The 22,185-nt window shown below is 38.8% G+C and overlaps 3 protein-coding genes across 11 annotated transcripts; 1 reads left to right on the forward strand and 2 right to left on the reverse strand.

Annotated features, from left to right (window-relative positions):
- Positions 1-4,801: 4,801 nt before the first annotated feature.
- Positions 4,802-7,187, reverse strand: LOC148898015 (galactose-specific lectin nattectin-like). Of its 2 annotated transcripts, XM_088996777.1 has the most exons (8): positions 7,165-7,187; positions 6,821-6,883; positions 6,657-6,684; positions 6,452-6,537; positions 6,194-6,322; positions 5,322-5,424; positions 5,082-5,248; positions 4,802-4,997 (listed from the first exon to the last, which is right to left on the reverse strand). In XM_088996777.1, exons 2-7 carry the CDS (start codon positions 6,881-6,883, stop codon positions 5,139-5,141), a joined length of 519 nt encoding a protein of 172 aa, XP_088852903.1. In that variant the 5' UTR covers positions 7,165-7,187; the 3' UTR covers positions 4,802-4,997; positions 5,082-5,138. The 2 variants fall into 2 exon arrangements, with proteins under 2 accessions (XP_088852903.1, XP_088852902.1); XM_088996776.1 differs by lacking the exon at positions 7,165-7,187 and having other exon boundaries at positions 6,821-7,143.
- Positions 7,188-9,175: 1,988 nt separating this feature from the next.
- LOC148898016 (galactose-specific lectin nattectin-like) lies at positions 9,176-21,465 on the reverse strand. 5 transcript variants are annotated; one of them, XR_016115023.1, is made up of 8 exons: positions 19,401-21,465; positions 12,576-12,638; positions 12,222-12,249; positions 12,033-12,118; positions 11,780-11,908; positions 10,951-11,053; positions 10,709-10,875; positions 9,176-10,620 (listed from the first exon to the last, which is right to left on the reverse strand). XR_016115023.1 is itself a non-coding variant. In XM_088996779.1 (6 exons), exons 1-6 carry the CDS (start codon positions 12,645-12,647, stop codon positions 10,766-10,768), a joined length of 528 nt encoding a protein of 175 aa, XP_088852905.1. In that variant the 5' UTR covers positions 12,648-15,381; the 3' UTR covers positions 9,176-10,765. The 5 variants fall into 5 exon arrangements, 1 of the variants encoding a protein (XP_088852905.1); XR_016115022.1 differs by lacking the exon at positions 19,401-21,465 and adding an exon at positions 12,913-15,381; XR_016115021.1 differs by lacking the exon at positions 19,401-21,465 and having other exon boundaries at positions 12,576-15,381.
- LOC148898017 (lithostathine-1-alpha-like) lies at positions 15,609-17,656 on the forward strand. Of its 4 annotated transcripts, none has more exons than XM_088996781.1 (7): positions 15,609-15,659; positions 15,815-15,865; positions 16,023-16,050; positions 16,227-16,324; positions 16,481-16,606; positions 17,233-17,338; positions 17,411-17,656. In XM_088996781.1, the coding sequence occupies exons 2-7, from the start codon at positions 15,815-15,817 to the stop codon at positions 17,485-17,487; spliced, it is 486 nt and encodes a 161-aa protein (XP_088852907.1). In that variant the 5' UTR covers positions 15,609-15,659; the 3' UTR covers positions 17,488-17,656. The 4 variants fall into 4 exon arrangements, with proteins under 4 accessions (XP_088852907.1, XP_088852908.1, XP_088852909.1 ...); XM_088996782.1 differs by having other exon boundaries at positions 15,643-15,710; XM_088996783.1 differs by having other exon boundaries at positions 15,649-15,710; positions 16,023-16,054.
- Positions 21,466-22,185: the final 720 nt, after the last annotated feature.

The following is a 22,185-nucleotide window of genomic DNA, read 5'->3' on the forward strand; positions in this document are numbered from 1 at the left end:
AACCTGAGATTCCACCAAAATGTATTTTTTCATTTCATTAATAATTTGTTTGTTTTTAGTAATTTTGACCTTGATTTGCACTTTCTAGCGAGTACATTGAAATGTGTTCTCTTGTATTTAATCAAGTATATGCTTATCAGATTTCTTTTTTAACAGCAGAGTATAATTTGTTGTTCTGTTTTGTTGTGTTTATTTTACATCTTTATCACAATGTTGTGTTAATTACTAAAAAGAACTGCTCAGGGGTTTATTTGTTGTTTTGGTATGTGGACATGCTGTGCATTTTGGTACTGTTATAATTGACGTTTTATCAAAGGTTGTTTTAACCTTAATTAAAAAATGTGAACTAAAAAAGGCATGTGAGGTGTGTTTTTGTTTTTAGACATAGAAGGCAAATGTAAGTACAGTATACATGAATATATTTTACATGTAACATAAATTTGAGTCGGTTAAGCTTAATTATGAAACTTAACTTTAACTTAAGATAACAAGAAAACACGAGTAAACTGAAAGTACATCTTTTAAGCTCATTCAAACTCATAACATCTTCTTCTTCTTTTCCTTTCAGCTTTTCCCCTCAGGAGTCGCCACAGTGAATCAGTGTCCTCCATCTATCCCGGTTTTGTGCATCCTCTTTCTCCAGATCTACAAAGACACAATGCAATTCCTTCTGTCCTTCTCTGTACTTCTCTATCGGCATTCTTAAAGCAAACAATGCATCTGTCGTACTCTTTTTTGGCATGAAGCCATACTGCTGCTCACAAATGTTCACTTTTGCTCTTAGTCTAGCTTCAACTACTCTTTCCTCGAGTTTCATTGTATGGCTCATCAACTTTATTCCTCTGTAATTAGTACAACTCTGCACATCTCCTTTGTTCTTAAAAATGGGCACGAGTACACTTCGTCTCCATTCTTCAGGCATCTGTTCACCATCTAAGATCTTGTTGAATAACCCAGTCAAGAACACCACCGCCACCTCTCCAAGACACTTCCATACCTCGATTAGTAAATCATCAGGCCCGAGTGCCTTTCCCGCCTTCATCCTCTTCAGCGCCCTCCTCACTTCATCCTTGCTAATGCTTGCTACGTCTTGGTCCACAACAGTCACGTGTTCTACTCTTTGTTCCTTCTCACTTTCCTCATTCATCAATTCTTCAAAGTACTCTTTCCATCTTGACATCACACTACTGGCACCTGTTACATTGCCATCTCTATCCTTAATTACCCGAACCTGCTGCAGGTCCTTACCATCTTTGTCTCTCTGTCTCGCCAGCCTGTAAAGATCAGTCTCACCTTCCTTGCTGTCCAGCCGAGCATACAAGTCATCATAGGCATCTTGTTTGGCCTTTGCCACCTTTACTTTAACCGTGCGCTGCATCTCCTTGTACTGCTGTCTACTCTCATCCGTCCTGTCACTGTCCCACTTCTTCTTTGCTAACCTCTTTCTCTGTATACACTCCTGCACCTCCCCATTCCACCACCAAGTCTCCTTATCTACCTTTCTTCCACTCGATACACCAAGTACTTTCCGAATTGTGTCTCTGATTATGTTCGCTGTAGTATGCCAGTCATCTGGAAGGACCTCTTGCCCACCCAGTGCTTGTCTTACATCCTTCCTAAATATCATGCAACACTCTTCCTTTTTCAACATCCACCATTTTGTCCTCACTTCAGCCTTTGGTTTCTTCATCTTCCTCACTGCCAGCGTCATCCTACACACCACCAACCTATGCTGTCTGGCTACACTCTCACCAACCACTACTTTGCAGTCACTGATTTCCTTTAGATGGTGCCGTTGACACAAAATGTAGTCTACCTGTGTACTTCTGCCTCCACTCTTATAGGTCACCCTATGTTCCTGTCTCTTCTGAAAGAAAGTATTCACAATAGCCATTTCCATTCTCTTAGCAAAGTCAACCACCATCTGTCCTTCAGCGTTCCTCATCTGGAGTCCAAACCTGCCCATCACCTCCTCATCATCTTTGTTTCCTGCGCAAACATGTCCATTGAAGTCTCCACGAGTTACAACCCTCTCACTTCTTGGGATGTTCTGTATGACATCATTAAAGTTCAACCAAAATTTCTCCTTCTCCGCCAGCTCGCATCCTACTTGTGGGGCATACCCACAAACAACATTCAACATCACACCTTCAATTTCTAGCTTCAGACTCATCATTCTATCTGATACTTTTTTTACTTCTAAGACATACCGAACAAACTCCTCTTTTAAGATAACCCCAACTCCATTTCTCTTTCTGTCTTCACCATGATAGAACAACTTAAACCCTGACCCTAAGATTCTAGCCTTGCTCCCTTTCCACCTGGTCTCCTGGACACACAGTATGTTTACCTTCCTTCTCTGCATCATGTCAACCAGCTCTCGACCTTTACCTGTCATTGTTCCTACATTCAAAGTTCCTACTCTTAGTTCTATACTCTTGGCGTTCCATTTCTCTCTTTTCCTCCGGGCACACCTCCCTCCTCTCCTTCTTCGACCAACAGTAGTCCATTTTCCACTGGCACCCTGAAGGTCAACAGTACCAATGGCGGCCGTCGTTAACCCGGGCCTCAACCGATCCGGTATGGGATTCATAGGTTTGATTCGCATTTGTTTTGGCAAAATATCTTTTACGTCGGATGCCCTTCCTGACACAACCCTCTGTATTTATCCAGGCTTGGGACCGGCACAATAAGACACTGGCTTGTGCCCCCTTGTGGCTACATTATATATATATATATATATATATATATATATATATATATATATATATATATATATATATATGTTATTATATTTTTTTTCTGTGCACAAGGCGGAAATGAGACCAGTCGCTTGTACATGCGGGATCCGGAGGTGGGTCAGACTAAGGTCATTCTGTCATGGTTTGCGAGATGCTGGATGGTTGTGGATCTCAAAAAAAGCAGGCAGGAGGGAGCAGCAGGGTGTATTTATGTATAATATAATATATGGTGTATAATATAAATTGTATTGAAATAGTCAAAAGGAACAAAATCTCAAACATCAAAGTCATCAGAACAGAAAAGTACAAAGTAGCAACCAAAACCATGAGTTAAATACAGTAAAGTCTCGTTATATCGACATCGGTTATATCGATACTACTGCTTATTACGATACTATTTTCATTTCCCTTGCACATTTCTAGTCTTTTTATGTATAATTAGTACCGTTTAGTACGATACCCGGTTATTACGATAATCCGGTTATTACGGTGCTCCTTTTCATCCCCCGCCGGCCATTTTTGTTGTTTATATCGGTATATCGGTCGCGCCATTGGTCGACTTGGTCACGTGACACGCCATCGGTCGCGCCATTGGTCGACTTGGTCACGTGACCCGCCATCGGTCACGCCGTGGGTCGATTTGGTCACGTGAGTTTGTTACGTGCCCAGCACCCCTGTAGCAGAGCCATTTTCATTTTCAGACGCTAGCTCGCGTGTAGCAGACGAGATTGAAGTGTTTGTGTTAAAAGGTAAAAATGGGAAGCAGAAGAAGATTGATGACTTTTTTAAATTGTATACATAATACAGTAAGATGTAAGCGTTGCAGTTTCCCTGTTGTGTTATGTACATGCCCACTATGAATATATATATGAATGCAATCGTTTGTTGCAACAACGTTTCTTGTTTTGTCTGCTGAAGCATGATGATTTTGAAAATTATTAACATTCCATACTGTGTATTAAAGGACAACCGATGACACTTTTTATTCAAATGCAAAACACCAATAAAAATGACTTCACGCCAAGCCGTCTTGCATTGCTTGTGAATCCAAACAATGGCTTCAGATTCGGATAATATGCTTTCTTGTTACACATCCAGTTATGAATATGATTCAAATACACTGTAGTTCTGAAGATTAAAACATACATGTTTGCAATCATGAAAGAATTATATGTGCCATTTTGAGGCAACATTGGGGGAACATCTCTCACCCAAAAAAAAGAGAGGCACAAAATGGGAGCTCATGGCCAGCTCCGTTTCCTATATGGCGCTTGGCTGCCCCCTTTTGGCGGCTTTTGTTAATGCAGTTCGGCACAGGATCGGATATATCCATAGTCCGGTTATATCGCTATTTTTTATGACTCCCGAGAATATCGATATAACAAGACTTTACTGTATAACAAGATGAAACAAACCTGACAGGGAGAAACAAATACAATGACCCAACACCGAATGGTCGTGCCGGGAGTCCTTTTAACTGCCACAGATTGAAACGAACAACTGCAGCTGCAGTCGGGGCCGACAGCGCCACCCGTTGGTCGCAAACCAGAACGTGACATAAATAGTGTTTAATTTTTTTACCATGAACGTGTGTGGATTCATGATAACCACATAAAATTGCAATATTATTTGCTATTTTTACTAGCTTAATAGATTTCCAATCTTAATGATGTCCATCCATTCTTGAAAAGTCTGTCTTGAAAATGTCTTTAACAGTAGATCTGCAACCAAATCCATTTCTTCGCCTTCAGCTATTGTGGGTTGACAAAACCGATATTAAATCAACACAACAATATATTTGCTTATGCAGCTTGCAAAAGACAGTGTGCTAGCTCGGGGTTAGTGATACTATGACTGGCTCGTGACATGCCAATCATATTCTGCGAAAACCTGACGTTTCCTTCACCTTCCAGCAGGACTTGAGTTACCAACTCAAACTCTGATTGGTTAAATCACACACAACTGCACAGGCTTGGTAATGTCTCACTGAGTTTAGTGTTTTGTGGCAAACTATATTTAGTACAAGTGGCGCCCTCAAGAGTGAGGAGGAGGCGGAGGTATAGAAGCAAAATTTGTGTTTAATGAAAATAATAGAACACCCAGTTTCAAAAACCTCACAAAACTGGCCGTAAGCTGATTAAGTTGTGGGTGAGGCCGGGAAGCAGATGATGAGGCAGAAGAATGATCTGATCGATCCTTGGGTTGGGCAGTGAAAGACTCATGGGGATAACGTGGAGCAGGGCTGGATGGGAGGCGCTGGTAAGAAGACGAAAGACGTAAATTCTGGTAAAAAAACAAAAAACATAACAATCCGACAAAAGATTATGACGGCCAGTATACCACTCTCGATGTAAGAATCGACTGATGACTGCTCAAGGATCATGGTGGTGGACGTTATCAGTTTGGATCGGGACAGTCTGGAGAACTCGGATCTCCCCCTTTGCACACATCAATGATGCAAACATACGAGTTTGTGACCGTACAGTCCTGATCCTGCCAAAACGAGCCTATGAGAAATAGTACAAATGAATAAGTAAAACGGCACTGTATTCTAGCCAAGATTTAATGGAGGTTTTCTACCTGTTGTCTCAATCTGCACACAAGGACCAGTTTCATCAGGCTCCAAATTTGAAAAGTTAAGGAAATCCTGAATAGAGCCATCAGTCCATATGAAGTCTCCATCCTGGAAGACAACATCAGATTTGAATTACTCTCATAATCATTGGTGGTTTTGCAAAGACACTCTGTTTGTCACAATCCACCTTGTTGGTAAAAATAAATGTGTCATAATTACACACGGTTGAGGTGGAATTGGATTTATGAGTGCGGAAAAAAAACACCAGGTGGTTGGTGGTTAAAAAATAAATAAAAAAAAAATCAAGGATATATCAGAAAAGGAAAGTAAGTGGATTGGATATATTCAAAAAGAACATCGAGAATATTGGCAGTTGTCCACCTCTAAGTTGAGCTAGATACATTTCAGTGATTTTTCCATTCATGATCTACATTCCTTGCTTTAATCTGGATGCCAAGAAAAAGTAAAGAGACATGCATATTGTTTAAATCAAAAATATTAATTATCCTAATAACAAGCGACAGGATTACATATGTGAACATTTGTTCTGTTATTATTCTGATAACAAGTAACATAATTCAATCTCTCAACACTTATACTGTTTAAGGCCATGGGCGGATGATTTGCTTCACCACATCATTTAATGTGGCCCACAAAAAAATAAGCAAACATGCAAACCGTTTACATGACACTTAAACTCTCTGGCAACACTTTGAATTCTGATATTGAATAAATAAGAGAGATGTTGGAATTATTTTCGAGTTACCAAATCCTCTATGACACTGAAAGAGTCAAATAAAACCCGTTCTTTCTTTCTTTCTTGATGTGGTTTCAGTCAGAATGTGGCCTCTGCCTAAAATGGTTTTGAAAATCATACCGAAATTGCATCATGGAGTCCAATCCAGGCTTGGGATCCACTGCCACTTGTTATCAGTTGAACAACGATTCTATTTTCCAGATCATTGTGAATGGAGACCAGATTTCCATCCAAACCAATGCAGGCAGTCTGAAAGAGAAAGAGAATGCAAAGTCGACTCCACTTAGTCAGATCCATCAGAAAACAATCAACAGCAGAAGGCATCACTGATTAAAAAATAAGTATATGTCCCAATTTCTGTGTAAAAGTGTTCTGTACCTCTGCAGCTGCAAAGTCATCTTGTGTAGCTATGTACATGTAACAGTGACAATCCAACTGAGTCCAGCCTGACGGACATTTAATGTCTGCAACACAGTAGTTGTTCAAGGAGAACGTGAGACATGTCGAAACACTCTTGAGGTCAGTGTTGAAGAAATTCAGAAATTATTCATTTGAAAAGTATCACAGAGTCACAGCTACCAACTTTTCCAGTGACTCAAAGGCAAAGTCCGCTGTGAAAAAGGAAAACACATAGGGAAAGTCAGACAGCAGGGTGTGGACGCAAAGGCAGACATCAACATCAAACGCTAGTCACTATGTTTATATTTGTGGTTCTTTCTGTTATGTATTTATTTATTTTTTACTTACGACTCCAGTCAACAGTCCACTTATCCCACAAAGGAGGAATACCGAGCATAGAGCAAAATTCATCTGTGCCATGATAGGAAAAGATTTCATATTTATGTGTCATAAATATCATTGTAACATATACGTTTGACCATACAAAACAATAAGGTGGCTAATGAAACATTTCCATTGGATGGTGTTAAAATGACAATGTAAAGTTCTTTAAAGTTACCTTCAATTTTCAGATTTCTAACAAGAAACATTTTTGTTACATTTACATCTCACCATGTGAATCAAATGTGTGATAAATAGTCAACATGCAACATCATAAAATTTAATTTGAAAAGTGCGATGTGTGACGCTACCTTTGCAGTTGCGTTGCTCAATGCCGAGGATAATGACGATGATTCCTTTTATATGCTCGGTTGGCCGTCTCAGAATGTTAAGTGTGCCTCATGATTTCATAATCACATGACACGTTGACTCCAGAATATGTCTAACAATAAATATCTCTTCAAACATACCATGTGGAACAAAAACTCAGTTAACAAAGGAAAAAGTAAAATTAAATTAGTTTCAAAATTAGGATGGAACGTTGGGTGACATCACCTTTGCATTCGAGGTCCTAGATAATGAGGAAAAAGACGAACAGCTTTGTGAGTTTGCTTGACGGGTCTTGGAATGTTGAATGTGTAGATTGTGTCAGTGTCACATGAGAAGAAGTCTCACAACAGGGAAAAGTCTTTAATATAAGTCCCAAACTCAAAGTTAATCACTGTTTTTCTGTCTTGTCAGATTTGTGACTGATGACATTGGTAGGACTAAAAACTTGTTTTTTTTAATTAACATTGTTATATAATCTTCTTTTCCTTTCGGCTTTTCCCTTCAGGGGTCGCCACAGAGAATCAGTGTTCTCTATCTAACCGTGTTTTATGCGTTGTCTTCTCTCACACCAGCTACCCTCATTACGCCTAGGCATAATGAAGGGAGCTGCATGAGGTCGCATGTGGCTCTTTCACCCCCCTGCTGCGGCTCCCTGCCGCTTTAGAAAATAAATAATGAGTATTTAATTCAATGCATACTATTTTAGTTTGTTCGTTTTTAAAATGTAATTCTAAATTTGAAGAGCATGGTGATTATAAATAATACAAAATAAAATGTATTCATTTTTTTTTGTCGCTCATAATATACGTCACAACCATCGACAGTGGACGTATATCCTGGACGTATATCCGGTCACAACCGCCAAATTGCACACAATTTCTTGAAATTTTCGACCCCCAGGTCGGCCAACTATGGATAAATCTAAGAAAAGAAAAGTGTCTGAAGAAAACAGAACGATTAATGATATGTGGGCAGATTCGTTCGCCTTAAAAACAGACATCGCCCACGCCTGACAGACGACAGCTTACAGTCCTGTTTGAAGATGAAGGTAACGTCATACAGCCCTGATGTGCAGAGGCTGTGCGCTGAGGTGCAGGAGCAGAAATCACATTAACCAGGTGATAAATATTGTATTTGCCATTTTGCAAATATTCTTTTTTTCAAATAGACATTGAGTATTATATTTGAAATTAATCTTCAACCCAACGTCTTTTTTTCGGAGTTTAAAATGTTTTTGTTGCGTGCAGAAATGTAATTTTGCTTCTCTGTAACAGTTCATTGATTTATAAATGCAACACACTATAGTTTGTTTATGCATATATAAAGTTAAAAAACGGTGATGAAAAGATGCAGTGTTGTCTTCATTTTAAATGTCTAAATGATTTTGTGGCTCCCAGTGTTTTCTTTTCTGTGGGAAATGGGTCCAAATGGCTCTTTGAGTCGTAAAGGTTGCCGACCCCTGACCTAACCCCAACGTTCCCGCTCGTCAGTTGCCACTGTCGCCGCCGGAATGTGACACCTTCACTTAAAAAGTGATTAGTGAATTGCATTTATTTAAGCGTGATCATCCTCTTTTAGCAGGGCAAGGCCACATGCAATTTTCCAAATTTTGGAAACTGATTTACCATGAAGGAAAATGTGATATACTGTAGTTTATCACACCTTCTTGATCAGCTTGCTCATTTGAAAAATTCTGAACAATGTTCCCAGGACTACACAGGTATAATTGAAAAGTAGAATACCCAGAATAATGAATATATCTTTGAGAATCCTCATTTCACTGTGGTCACTTTCTTCCTTTTCACACACATTGCACTGGTTGTTGTGTATTTTGTATTCTTTTTTCATTCATTTGTCTTTTTTTAGGCTCTGCTGTCTGAAGCTGCCTTAGCATTGCAAATAAGAATGTGCTCCGAATGGACTGAACTGGAAACAAACAAACCAAAAAAAAAAACATCTAAATAAATAAACAATCCCTGTATTTTATTCAGAATTTAGAGAGATGGGAATCTAAATCAATAAATTAGTTTGAGGATGGGGAAGTATCAACAATTTACAATAGCAATACATACATTTACAATAACAATAATAATAACAATTTACTAAGGGCATTTTATAGCATGAAAAATATTTATAGGTAAACCATTTGAATGTGGATTGTAAGTCAAATATGAATGGAGAACAGGTCTTTTTGTTGGGATTGTTGATGTGATTGATATACTTTCAACTTTCCTAAATCTGTACTTGTGTGAAGGTGTTGGATGCTTCGCTTCTTATCCAAGATGCTTCGGCAGCGAACTAAAGTCTTTTGCTGGTAGTTTCGGCCCTTTATATATCCCTAAAGACTTAAAGACTAGTTTGCTGACGAAGCATTCTGGATAAGAAGCGAAACGTCAGACACCTTCAAAGAAGTACAGATGACGGCTGAAGAAACATTTTCATTGATGGACCACTCCTGTACGACTGAGAGCTTACAAAGACATTCAGACTTAGTTGGATACATTTCTGTATTGTTCTGGCTGTCGAAACGAGCAGTGGGATCAGTGTATGGCTGACACTCAAACATGCTAATTATCAGAGAGAAGTCTATTTGGCTGGATGGGTTACATACCAAGCAAACGATGATAATTGCCGTCACTATGACAATGTCACATTCCAGCTCTGACACCGTGAAAGATTCAAGCTGAGACATGCGTCACAACTTATGATTTAAAAGTTCCTGAACGTCTTTAAATACAGTATTATATTTGCAATCCTGATGTTGGGAATTGCCCCTACAAAAAAAAGAAAAGCAAATCCAAAGGCCTTTCTTATTTTTTCTTAATTGATTAAGATGAAATAAATGAAACTGAGCTAATCCAACAGCTCTTCTTCGCAATTTAATTTGCACAGAGCAAATCTAACCCTGACATCCTGTGTCTTTACTGCAATGTTTTTAGGGGAGATTTTTTTGAATAGCATATTGCAGCAACAAGTTGTTTAAAGTGTCACTCACAACTTTGTGTGCCTGACCAAGGGGAGAGACAAATTTGCCAATTACAAAAACATGGAAAATGGGAAAAAGAGATGATAGACAACTGCAAAATACAAGAACACCAAATAAGCTTGATAATATTTCACCTAGTCCAATGTTTTCTGGCAAACTATATCTACTGTGAACATTGTGAACAAGTGGTGGACTTGAACAAGTGGCGGACAAGAGTGAGGAGGAGGAGGTGGTATAGAAGCAAAATTAGTGTTCAATGAAAATAATATCGAAACTAATTTTGAAAACCTCACCAAACTGGCCATAGGTAGATTCAATTGTGGGTGAGGCCGGGAAGCAGATAATGAGGGAGAGAAATGATCTGATCGATTGTCGGGGTGGGCAGTGAAATACTCATGGGGATAAGGTGGAGTGGAGATAAGGTGGATAAGGCAGGGCTGGATGGGAGGCACTGGTAAGAAGACGAAAAGACGTAAATTCTGGTTAAATAAAAACTAAAAACATAACAATCCTACAAAAGATGATGACGGCCAATATACCACTCTCGATGTTAGAATTGACTGATGACTGCTTGAGGATCATGGGGGTGGAGGTTATCAGTTTGGATCTGGACAGTCTGGAGAACTCGGATCTCCCCCTTTGCACACATCAATGATGCAAACATACGAGTTTGTGACCGTGCAGTCCTGATCCTGCCAAAACGAGCCTATGAGAAATAGTACAAATGAATACGTAAAACGGCACTGTATTCAGCCAAGATTTAATCATGGAGGTTTTCTACCTGTTGTCTCAATCCGCACACAACGACCAGTTTCATCAGGCTCCGAATTTGCAAAGTTAAGGAAATCCTGAATAGAGCCATCGGTACATATGAAGTCTCCATCCTGAAAGACAAAATCAGATTTAAATTACTGTCATAATCATTGGTGGTTTTGCAAAGACACTCTGTTTGTCACAATCCACCTTGTTGATAAAAATCAATCTGTGTCATCGTTACACACAGTTGAGGTTGAATTAGATTTAGGAAAAACAGCAGGTGGTTGGTGGTTAAAAAACAAAACAAAAAAACAAGCAAGGATATATCGTAAAAGGACAGTGGATTGGATATATTCAAAAAGAACTTTGTGAACATTGAAAGATGTCCACCTCTCGGTTGAGCTAGATACATTTCAGTGTTTTTCCCATTCATGATCTACATTCCTCGCTTTAATCTGGATGCCAAGAAAAAGTAAAGAGGAGACGTGTATTGTTTTAATCAAAAATATTAATTATCCTAATAACAAGTTACGGGATTTCATCTGTGAACGTTTGTACTGTTTAAGGCCAGGTGCGCATGATTTGGTCTGCCACATCCTTTATTGTGTCCCACAAAAGCAAAGCAAACATGCAAACGGTTTACCTGATCCTTGCCGAACTCTCTGCCAACATTTCAAATTTCCATATTGAATAAATAAGAGAGATATTGGAATTATTTTCGAGTTACCAAACCATTTGTTACAGTAACAGAAACAAAAGTCAAATAAACCCGTTCTTTCTTTCTTGATCTGGTTTTCAGTCGGAAGGTGGCCTCTGACAAAAATGGTTTTGACACCCTGGGGTGAATATCATACCAAAATCGCATCATGGAGTCCAATCCAGGCTTGTGATCCACTACCACTTGTAATCAGTTGAACAACAATTCTATTTTCTAGATCATTGTGAATGGAGACCAGATTTCCATCCAAACCAATGCAGGCCGTCTGAAAGAGAAAGAGAAAGAGAATGCAAAGTCGATTCAATTTAGTCAGATCCATCAGAAAACAATCAACATCAGAATGCATCACTGATTTAAAATCACAACTTCTGTGTAAAGGTGTTCTGTACCTCTGCATCTGCAAATGTTACTGCCCTATTTATGAACATGTAACAGTGACAATCCAACTGAGTCCAGCCTGTCGGACATTTAATGTCTGCAACACAATAGTTAAATAAGAGAACGAGAGACATGTCAAAACACTCTCGAGGTTAGTGTTGAAGGAATTCAGAAATTATTCATTTGATTCCAACACCAACTTTTCCAGTGACTCAAAGGCAAAGCCCGCTGCGAAAAAGGAAGACACATGGGGAAAGTCAGACAGCAGGGTGTGGACGCAAACGCAGACATCATCATCAAACGCGATAGTCACTACAGGTACAGTAAAGTCTCGTTATATCGATATTCAAGGGATTCCAAAAAAATATCGATATAACCGGGACTATCGATATATCCGACCCTGTTTGCATGTAATTTTCTCAGTGCGTGCATAGAAATAGTATCGATATAACCGGGACTATCGATATATCCGATATCGATATAACGAGACTTTACTGTATATGTTTATATTCGTGTTTTGGATTTTTTTATGGTATTTATTTATTTTTACTTACGACTCCAGTCAACAGTCCACTTATCCCACAAAGGAGGAACAACAAGCAATGAGAAAAATTCATCTGTGTCATGATACAAAAAGATTTAATATATTATTAGTCATAAATATCATTGCAACATATACGTTTGACCATGCAAAACAAAAAGGCGCCCAATGAATCGGTTCCATTCGATGGTGTAGAAATGACAATGTGAATTTCTTTAAAATTACTTTCAATTTTCAGATTACTAACATTAAACATTTGTGTTACATTTCCATATCACCGTGTGAATCAAATGTGATAAATACTTAATATATAACATCATAAAATTAAATTTGAAAAGTGCAACGTGTACCTTAGCAGTCGCGTTGCTCAGTGCTAGGGAGAATAACGACAATTTGTTTTATATGTACGGTTGGCCGTCTCCGAATGTTAAATGTGTCTCATGATTTCATAATCACATGACACGTTGGATCAGGTCACTCAACAAGGAAATAATTGTGTTACCAGACAAAAACCAAAACAAGAAAAAAAAACAATCATCCTTTATGACTGATTGTCTGTGTACGAAAAACCGGTTTTGGACACAATGGATCACAGGAAGCCCAACTCGGGGGCGACTGGAGTAATATTGTGGTAGGTATTTTTGTGTTCATTTGTTGTCAAAGTTCCTTCATATCCTGAGATGTTTTCCAAATGTTTCATCTGACACTATGGTAACATGACTTTTCTGAACTTAAATCCATTCAAATCAAGTGACCTCAACTCAACTCCAATCAAATTTATTTTGAAAGGTCACGCTCATATATTCCGCATGGGGAAATCCAGCCAGGCTCCATTTTGTGCACACCCAAGTTTGATAAGTGAGGCCCCGGGTGAAGTTGTTGAACCTGTGCACCCCAAGAGATCTTTGAGTGAACCTTCCTTTCACATTCCACATTCACACGGTGTGGGACTGACTCGTCTGAACCTTTTGTGAGATCTAGATTGAATCTAATATTTTGTGTTGTTGTGTTGTTCGGGTACACCGGAGGAAAAAGCTTCATGAAACATCTGTGCTATTAAATTTGTGCATATTTGCTGTTGTTGTCTTTTTAAATTCAATGTTTTGTTGGCTAACACTTTGTTTTTCATGCTTGAGTAATAGCACTCGGGCTGTGACGTCTCCATCTCTTTGTATCATGCCAAGAGGTTGATTTTCAACAATAGACCGATCATTGAAGTTATTAAATGATGCTCAGGAACAGGGAAACCAGCTTACCATTTGGTGCCAACTCTCTGTCACGTTTGATTGCTTGGCACCTGCACCCTTCTTCGGTGCTCGTTCTGACCGTTTTTTTTTAATGTAGTTTTTCGATGAAAAGGTTTCTTCAGCCGTCATCTGTTCTTCTTTGACGATGTCGGACGTTTCGCTTCCCATCCAAGAAGCTTCGTCAGCCGTTTGCTGACGAAGCTTCTTGGAAGTACAGATGACAGCTGAAGAAACCTTTTCATCGATGGACCATTCCTATACGACTGAGAGCTTACACAGGTTTATGTAGTTTTATTTGTATTCTTCTGCAGTAAGTTTAGTTGACTACAAGCCGTGAAATTAGTCCCAAGTGTAAATGCTTGTTGTTTCTGTAAAAACAATGAAGAAAAGGGTTATTGTGTACAGTGAAGCTGCTAACTTTTTTTCATTCTGTCCTTCATTGAATGTGACTTTGTTCCTCATGCTTTTATAATTGCACTAAATGTGAGATGTCTCCACCCAGTTTGCCTACTTTGTATCATGTCAAGAATTTGACTCTCCATAATTAAAGTTATTTGCAGACATGCCGGAACACTGAAACTAAGCTAAGTGATGGTTTGAGATGACAGAACCACTTATATTACCTGCTTTCAACACGCAGGAAGCACATGCGCATTCGCGTTTGGGTTTAAGCTGGTTTTGCAGCGCGGTCCATAACATGACAAAAATGAGTTAATAAATCAAAATTCTACATGGGCTGAAAAGTCAGTGTAAAATAAGTGAAGGTGGGCAAAGTGAGAATGGAGAGTGTCAGAAAAATAGGTGCCGTTACTTGTATGAAATAGTATTTATTTACCATAGAATCTGTCCTTAATATTCAAAGATACAAGAAAGGCATTTGTGATTAAACAATTAATGACATAATTTATCTTGAAAACACTGCAGCGAATAAAGATCCTTTAATTGTAGAGGCAAAAATAGCTTCTTCCACTTTTTGATGATTTAGGAAGACGTCGCATGAATGACGTTCACGTAACTGTTTGAAAAATGAACATTTTCTGACTGTTCGTTCTTGTTATGATCCATGAATGGGGAGGTGTCATTCAGTTATTGTTATTTTTAGTGCAGAGCTTTATCTACTTTGTGAAAGACACCTGTGACAGATTTTTTTCATGCCCGCCGCCCATTTATCCTTCCCACCTTAATCAGATGAAAGAAAGTAGGGAATACAAACAATATGTAATTGTTCTTTCGACTGACTTTGGCGTGTTAGGTCTCTGTGCTGGTCATGCTTGGGGTGTCTGGCGGATTGGAAGTACTGCTGACAATTACAAAATCTTGCCATGGGAAGCAGGCTTTCAACAGCAGTTTAATAAATGAGCCAATTTTGAACATCTAATAAAAGTATGTATTTTGGGACTTTGCAATGAGTATTCACACACTCCTTGGTGACTAGATGTTCCACAGTATAAAACTGAAAACGTTATTGCTGCGCCTGTTTGGTTGGATCAAGATTGACATTATTAGAAGCATAGGAGGTCTTCTTTTTGCGATAGTCCCAACAAATTTTAAAGGTGCGAAAAGGACAGGGATGAAGAAATTCACACAGCAAAAAAAAAAAAAAAATGTCTTGTCACACGACACAAGGAGGCACACTCAGTTACCGCCATAGTTCAGTCCAAAACCTGTTTGGCAAAGACGCTCTCTGTTTTATTTTTTTGCTGGGAGACGTTATTTCCCTGTCACTTCATCTCGGGTGTCATGACTTTCTAATGCTCTGACTCAATCGATGTTCCAACGGCAGCCAACCCAACATATAAAAGGAATCGCCATCAACCTCGCAATCAGCGTTAAGGCACACAACTGCAAAGGTAACTTTTCCAAACTTTGCATCCCACTTTTCGAACACAATATCATGTGAGGTCTGTAGCATTTATTGAATTTTTATCCACATTATGAGATTACAAGTGTCATAATAATATGTATTGTGAGATTCAGGATTTATTGATTTTTGTTCATTACACAGATGGCATTTGCTCTTCGCTTGTTCATCCTGCTTTTTATGATCAATGGACTGGTGAGTGGAGTTGTAAGTCAAAATCATACACATCGACAGAAATTCAAACCATATGAATATTAAACGGAGATTTCTGATCATGTTTGTTTTATTTGTGTTTACTCTTGCATCGATGTTTGGCGGGAGGATTCTAACAATGTGTTTTTATGCTTCGCAGCGGTCTTTCACATTCGATTTTTGGAAAAGTTGGTAGCTATGTCTCAATTATTATAATTATTTATTTATTTTTTTATTTTTTTATTGTGTGTTTTTTTTTTTTTTTTTTTTTTTTTTTTTGCTTATGGACACTTAATTAGCTCTGTTGGCACCGACACCAATTTTTACTCACCTGTCTCATTTTGTTTTCATTGTTTTTCGAAAGAAAAAGTGGCCATCAATAACTGTCCTCCAGGCTGGACTCAGTTTAGATGTAACTGTTTCATTTTCCAAGAGGAAGAGAGGGACTTTAACGATGCAGAGGTATGGAGGGCAATTGTTGCAATGGAGTTCCCAATCAGTTTACTGAAATTACAACTAGTGATCCATCTGTCTGTTGAGCCTAACTCAATATGGTTTTCCCAACTTCCCCATGAGTTTGAATGAGTGAAATCAACTTTTACTCTCTTTGATCAACAGCTCGTCTGCAATGCTCTCGGTGGGAATCTTGCCTCTGTCCGCGATATTCTGGACAATGTATTTTTGCAAGGACTTATTGAAGAGGACGGTCTTCAAGTCTGGATTGGATATAATGATCAGATCACGGTAAAACATTGACGAACTAGTTGTGATTAAAGGCTGTCACCTGTGCACTACAGTCACACTAAAATATAAAGTGATTGATTGAAGATTGCAAACTATACAGATGCTTATGTAATCCGTACAATGACAAAATACACAAAATAAACTATTAAAATGATCGGTCCCTGTGTTGTGCGGTAGACATTCTGACCCGCCGACCACCATGTCGCGAAATATTAGCGTTATCTTACAAAATAGTTTCTTTCATATTGTACTCACACACTCAATTTTCCTGAAGACTTTGGTCACTGTTTCTTTTTATTTTAAGTGCCAATTTGCGTTTTAAAGTGAAGAGAAGTGTTTGTATTCTAATAGAGCATTATACTGAGACAATGTTTGCAGTGTCAAATTAAACTTGGATTGTGATTGCCAGACAACGGTCAATTTACAGTGTGCAATTCATTTGCTAACTTAGCTTTGTTTAATACTGGACTTGGCAGCCAGTTTCAATGCTCATCAGGTTTACCAGATGTATACAGTCGGGAGTCAACACAGACTTTTGCCCCAGCATTAACAAAGGAGGTGTAGATTAGAGTGTGCAACCTTCATCCTTCCAGTCTTACTCATTGAAATGTGACTTTGTCTTCCAGCCCAATACATTCGAATGGACTGATGGCACGAATCCCAATGATTTTATGAACTTCAATGGTGGTTCCCCTACTACTATTGGTGACTGTGTCACACTTAACCAGACTGGTGAGTAGAATCAGTGGAGTGCAGTATGCTGAGAATCTCACATTGTAACACAGAAATATGTTTTTCTTGCAGATGGTTTTTGGCTGGATATCTCATGCACAGAGACACAAGCATACGTTTGCATCAGGCCAGTCGACCCTAATCACTAATAACTGACTTATGTCACAATTGAGTTTCTTAATCATTACTTCGCAATGAGACAATATCATAACCATCTGGTATCTTTGTAACTGTACTTCTGTCTTATTTTCTACTTCTCAGCATTTTGAACTTGCTTTATCTTTTACTCCAAACGTGAAGTAAAAATCATGAAATGGATGAAGACATCCCTACAATATCTGCTTATTGATTAAAACAATGCAAAACACTATTCACAGCCTGTCACGTCCAAACTAAACCAAAAAAGTCTCTCTTCGTTTGTACAAAAATGTTTGTTTGTCTCACTTAAATACGTACCGGCAAAAGCTAGAACTCAAAGCATTGCTCAAATAAGGACCAGGAAATACAAAGACAAATACACAATAATTAGAAAATCGGCAACAGGTGTATTACAAGCAAGGAAGCAAAAGCCCGCTACCTGTTGCCGAACACAAAGCATGACACTGCCGGGCATTTTAGACCCTCTTTTAGCCCACAGAATAAAACAATGAATAACATGAATATGTGTCTTGGATTGAATGTTAGGATTCTTAAAAGACAAAAATAAATATCATGAGTTACGCCATGCAATGTTTCGAATGACAAGAATGTGTCCAAATACAAACAGCGAATAACCTTTGGCACATCAGCCCAAAAAAACAATGACAACAATGTAGTAATGAGATCATGATCAAAATACCAAATTTAGATCAAAATAAATCAAATTAATAACATTTATCATACATTTTTCTGTATTTACTCTTTTCTGTATCACACTTTCAGTCAAAACACTTGACGTAACAATCAACACGTTAAAGTTGACAAGTTTGCGGACCCACTGATCTGTTCAGGGAGACTTCCACAGAAAGGTAGCACAAAAAGCTCTGTTTGGTAAGCAACGGAATGGCTTCAGGAAGGGGTGTGGGGATGCTGGAGCAGCTCGGAGAGGGCCACAGTCGGGCAAGAACAAGATCAGGTACTGCGCTTGGCATTTGCTGATCACACACTGTGCATTGCGCGCCCCCTAACAAAATAATGTTGAAGGTTCGATCAGCCTACCATGCATGTTTTATGAATATGTGAAGAAACCTTCAAAACATGCATGGCGGAACACCTCAATTCAGTGTGGATTGTTTGTCTGTATGTGCCTTGTGATATATATATATATATATATATATATATATATATATATATATATATATATATATATATATATATATATATATATATATACATATACAGTAAAGTCTCGTTATATCGATATTCAAGGGAGTCCGAAAAAATATCGATATAACCGACCCTGTTTGCATGTAATTTTCTCCGTACGTGCATAGAAATAGTATCGATATAACCGGGACTATCGATATATCCGATATCGATATAACGAGACTTTACTGTATATATATATATATATATATATATATATATATATATATATATATATATATATATATATATATATATGTGTGTGTGTGTGTGACGGGTGTCACAACAGTGATTGCCTTCGTCTCCACGATGCTGCCGTCTTAATGAAGACGAGACGAGTGAATGTGTCTTTTTATTTCTTTTATTTCTGCAATACAGTATGGCAGAAGGGATGGGTGAAGTCGCATGGGTTTCGTCTTGTGATAAACCTGAATCTCCTCGAGATTGTTCTCAAATGCAAAACATTGTAGATAAAAAAACAGAATTAACAACGTGTGATTGTATAGTGGTTATTTACAGATAAAGAGAATACAACACAAGTTCACTGTTATTTACAAGATGTCCCTGAACGCATCATAGGCGGAGACTCGGCAGAACACGCGGTGCGCTTGTAATGGCTGGCGCACAGTTCCACCCGCCACGGACACTCACGGGCAAATGAAACACGACACAAGAAACTAAATATTGTTCAATAAAAACGAAATGAAACAATTATTACCTGCAACACAGTTTGGCAGAAGGGATGGGTGAAGTCGCATGGGTTTCGTCTTGTGATTAACTGCGCAATAGACAAGCACTATGAAGCACATGTGCTCCAAAGTTCCACTCGACAAAACGTGAAGTAAATAATGACACAAAAAGTAATCTGGACTCGAAATGAATAAGGGAGCTAATTAGATAACACTAGACAGTACAAAAGGGGAAACAAAATAAGATATTGTCATGAAAATGCGCGTTAATCGAGACCAACACAAAATTGCGACTCACCCTGAATCTCCTCGAGATTGTTCTAGAAACTATGGGCGGGACATGGTGCCACACTGTGCGCCGTTGCGTCACTTCCTTCATAATTTAATAATCTAAGTGCACAACTCCGTTACATACACCCCCCTTAAATTATGCAGAAGTGAGGCAACATACACACGGAATACAATATAAAGACCAACAGGCACAATAGACAAGGTTATCGGGCAAGGATGTACAAGAATGCTGTCTAATTATGTCAGTCATCTGACCAACTACGTCAGGTGACTGTGGAGTAAGGGATCTGTCGCCGGTGTGTCAGGGTCTGTGCGCTCGTCGGAGATGCACTGCACTGGGTCTGAGAATGAACTCTGTCCCCACTAACATAAGTGGCCTCAGCTCGCACCTGCCCATTCCCCTCTGAACAAAGTACATCCCTCTGCATAGCACTACATAACTGTGACAGACTGGAGAAAGGTATCTGTTGCTGGTGTATCAGTGGTCTGTGCGCTCGTCGTAGATGCACTGCACTGGGTCTGGGAAGGAACTCTGTCCCCACTAACATAAGTGGCCTCAGCTTGAACCTGCCCATTCCCCTCTGTACAAACTACACCATTGTGGATTGCACTACACAACTGTAACACGGTCGGGATGCCTCTACCTCTACCAACACACTTATTCAAAGGTGTGCTAAATGTCCCTTGTAAGGAGCTCATTCTTAAACTTAACAGAAAAAAAACTACAGGAAAAAAACATACTAATTGTACAACAGCGGTTCGGACAATTAACACACAATTTGCAGAACGGGGGTCGAGACACCGTCCACCGAGTGATGGGATGAAGACACTGTGCAGCATCGCGGTCCCGGTCTGAAGTGGAGAGTCACTTGTGATATCCGGGTCACGGCACCAATGTGACGAGTGTCACATCAGTGACTGTCTTGAGCTCCACGTTGCTGCCGTGTTAATAATACCAGACGCGTGGATGTGTCTTTTTATTTCTTTTATTGCTGCAACACAGTATGGCAGAAGTGATGGGTGAAGTCGCATGGGTTTTATCTTGTGAATAACACAAGATTTGTCCAAGTAGTTCTGAGAACTATGGGCGGGACTTCGTGCCATACAGTGCGCCGTTGCGTCACTTCCGTCTTAATTTAATAATCTTAGTGCACAACTTCGTTACATATGTCACTGATAAATTACAATCAAATGAATATCAGTAGGTTTGTCAGTAACGGAGCATCGTCCGACAGTAAAGGAGCATGCTCCGTTACTTGGGAAGCCTCTACCTCTACCAACACACTCATTCAAAGGTGTGCTACTTGTTACTTGTAAGGAGCTCATTCTTAGACTTAAGACACAAAAACACGTACATGAAAAAAAACACACTAATTGCAAAACAGCAGGTCAGACAATTAACACTCTACATGTATTTCCAAAACGGGGGTTGACACACCGTCCACCGAGTGATGGGACAGCACAGCGTCTTCATTGTGCAGCATCGCGGTCCCGGTCCGAAGTGGAGAGTCATTTGTGATCCGGGTCACGGCACCAATGTGACGGGTGTCACAACAGTGACTGTCTTCGTCTCCACGATGCTGCCGTCTTAATGAAGACGAGACGCGTGAATGTGTCTTTTTATTTCTTTTATTTCTGCATGGGATGGGTGAAGTCGCATGGGTTTCGTCTTGTGATTAACTGAGCACTATTTATTTATTTTGTATATATATATATATATATTTACACTATGAAGCACATGTGCTTCAAAGTTCCACTCGACAAAACGTGAAGTAAATAATGACACAAAAAGTAATCTGGACTCGAAATGAATAAGGGAAGTTCCTTCATAATTTAATAATCTAAGTGTACAACTCCGTTACACACACACATATATATATATATATATATATATATATATATATATATATATATATATATATATATATATATATATATATATATATACAGTAGAGTCTCGTTATATCGATATTCTCCGGAATCCGAAAAATTATCAATATAATCGATATATCGGATCCTGCGCGCATGTAATTTTCTCCTTGCGTTCATGGAAATAGTATCGTAATAAGCGGTACTATCGATATAACCGATATCGATATAACGAGACTTTATATATATATATATATATATATATATATATATATATATATATATATATATATATATATATATATACACAGTGAGACCTCAACTTACAAACACCTTAACTTACAAACTTTTCATCTTACAAACGTTAAATTTATGAAAATTAAACCTTATAATAAGCACTATTTTCATAATACACACCCACCACGGCTGGCGGAGTGATCTTCGGCGGAAGCACACGACCGAACAGCACCAGAGGTTAAGTTACCAACAGTCCTTATGGAAGGTGACTCTCCTTCCGTAAGCCATCAACGACCATCAAAAAGGTAAATAAAACGTTATTTTACAGCACAGTTTATTTCTTTAATTACAGTCCTCATGTAATGTGCCTCTCTTTCCAAACAGCAATTCCCTTTGACCTTCGACCTCCAACGCCAT

The sequence above is a fragment of the Hippocampus bargibanti genome, linkage group LG05 (assembly GCF_051943395.1).
Source record: "Hippocampus bargibanti isolate YZ-2025 linkage group LG05, ASM5194339v1, whole genome shotgun sequence".
Classification (NCBI taxonomy): Eukaryota; Metazoa; Chordata; class Actinopteri; order Syngnathiformes; family Syngnathidae; genus Hippocampus; species Hippocampus bargibanti.

Excerpts from the sequence above, each read along its gene's own strand:
- LOC148898017 (XM_088996780.1), top strand. The coding sequence starts at position 15,815 with ATGGCATTTGCTCTTCGCTTGTTCATCCTGCTTTTTATGATCAATGGA. Across the intron at positions 16,051-16,226 it reads CACATTCGATTTTTGGAAAA|AAAAAGTGGCCATCAATAAC; the intron begins GTTGGTAGCTAT and ends GTTTTTCGAAAG. Across the intron at positions 16,325-16,480 it reads GGGACTTTAACGATGCAGAG|CTCGTCTGCAATGCTCTCGG; the intron begins GTATGGAGGGCA and ends TTTGATCAACAG.
- LOC148898015 (XM_088996776.1), bottom strand. The coding sequence starts at position 6,910 with ATGAAATCTTTTCCTATCATGGCACAGATGAATTTTGCTCTATGCTCG. Across the intron at positions 5,425-6,193 it reads GACTCCATGATGCAATTTCG|GATGGAGACTTCATATGGAC; the intron begins GTATGATTTTCA and ends GTTGTCTTCCAG. Across the intron at positions 5,249-5,321 it reads TGTGCAGATTGAGACAACAG|GCTCGTTTTGGCAGGATCAG; the intron begins GTAGAAAACCTC and ends TATTTCTCATAG.
- LOC148898016 (XM_088996779.1), bottom strand. The coding sequence starts at position 12,647 with ATGACACAGATGAATTTTTCTCATTGCTTGTTGTTCCTCCTTTGTGGG. Across the intron at positions 11,909-12,032 it reads TAACATTTGCAGATGCAGAG|ACGGCCTGCATTGGTTTGGA; the intron begins GTACAGAACACC and ends TTTCTCTTTCAG. Across the intron at positions 11,054-11,779 it reads GACTCCATGATGCGATTTTG|GATGGAGACTTCATATGTAC; the intron begins GTATGATATTCA and ends TTTGTCTTTCAG.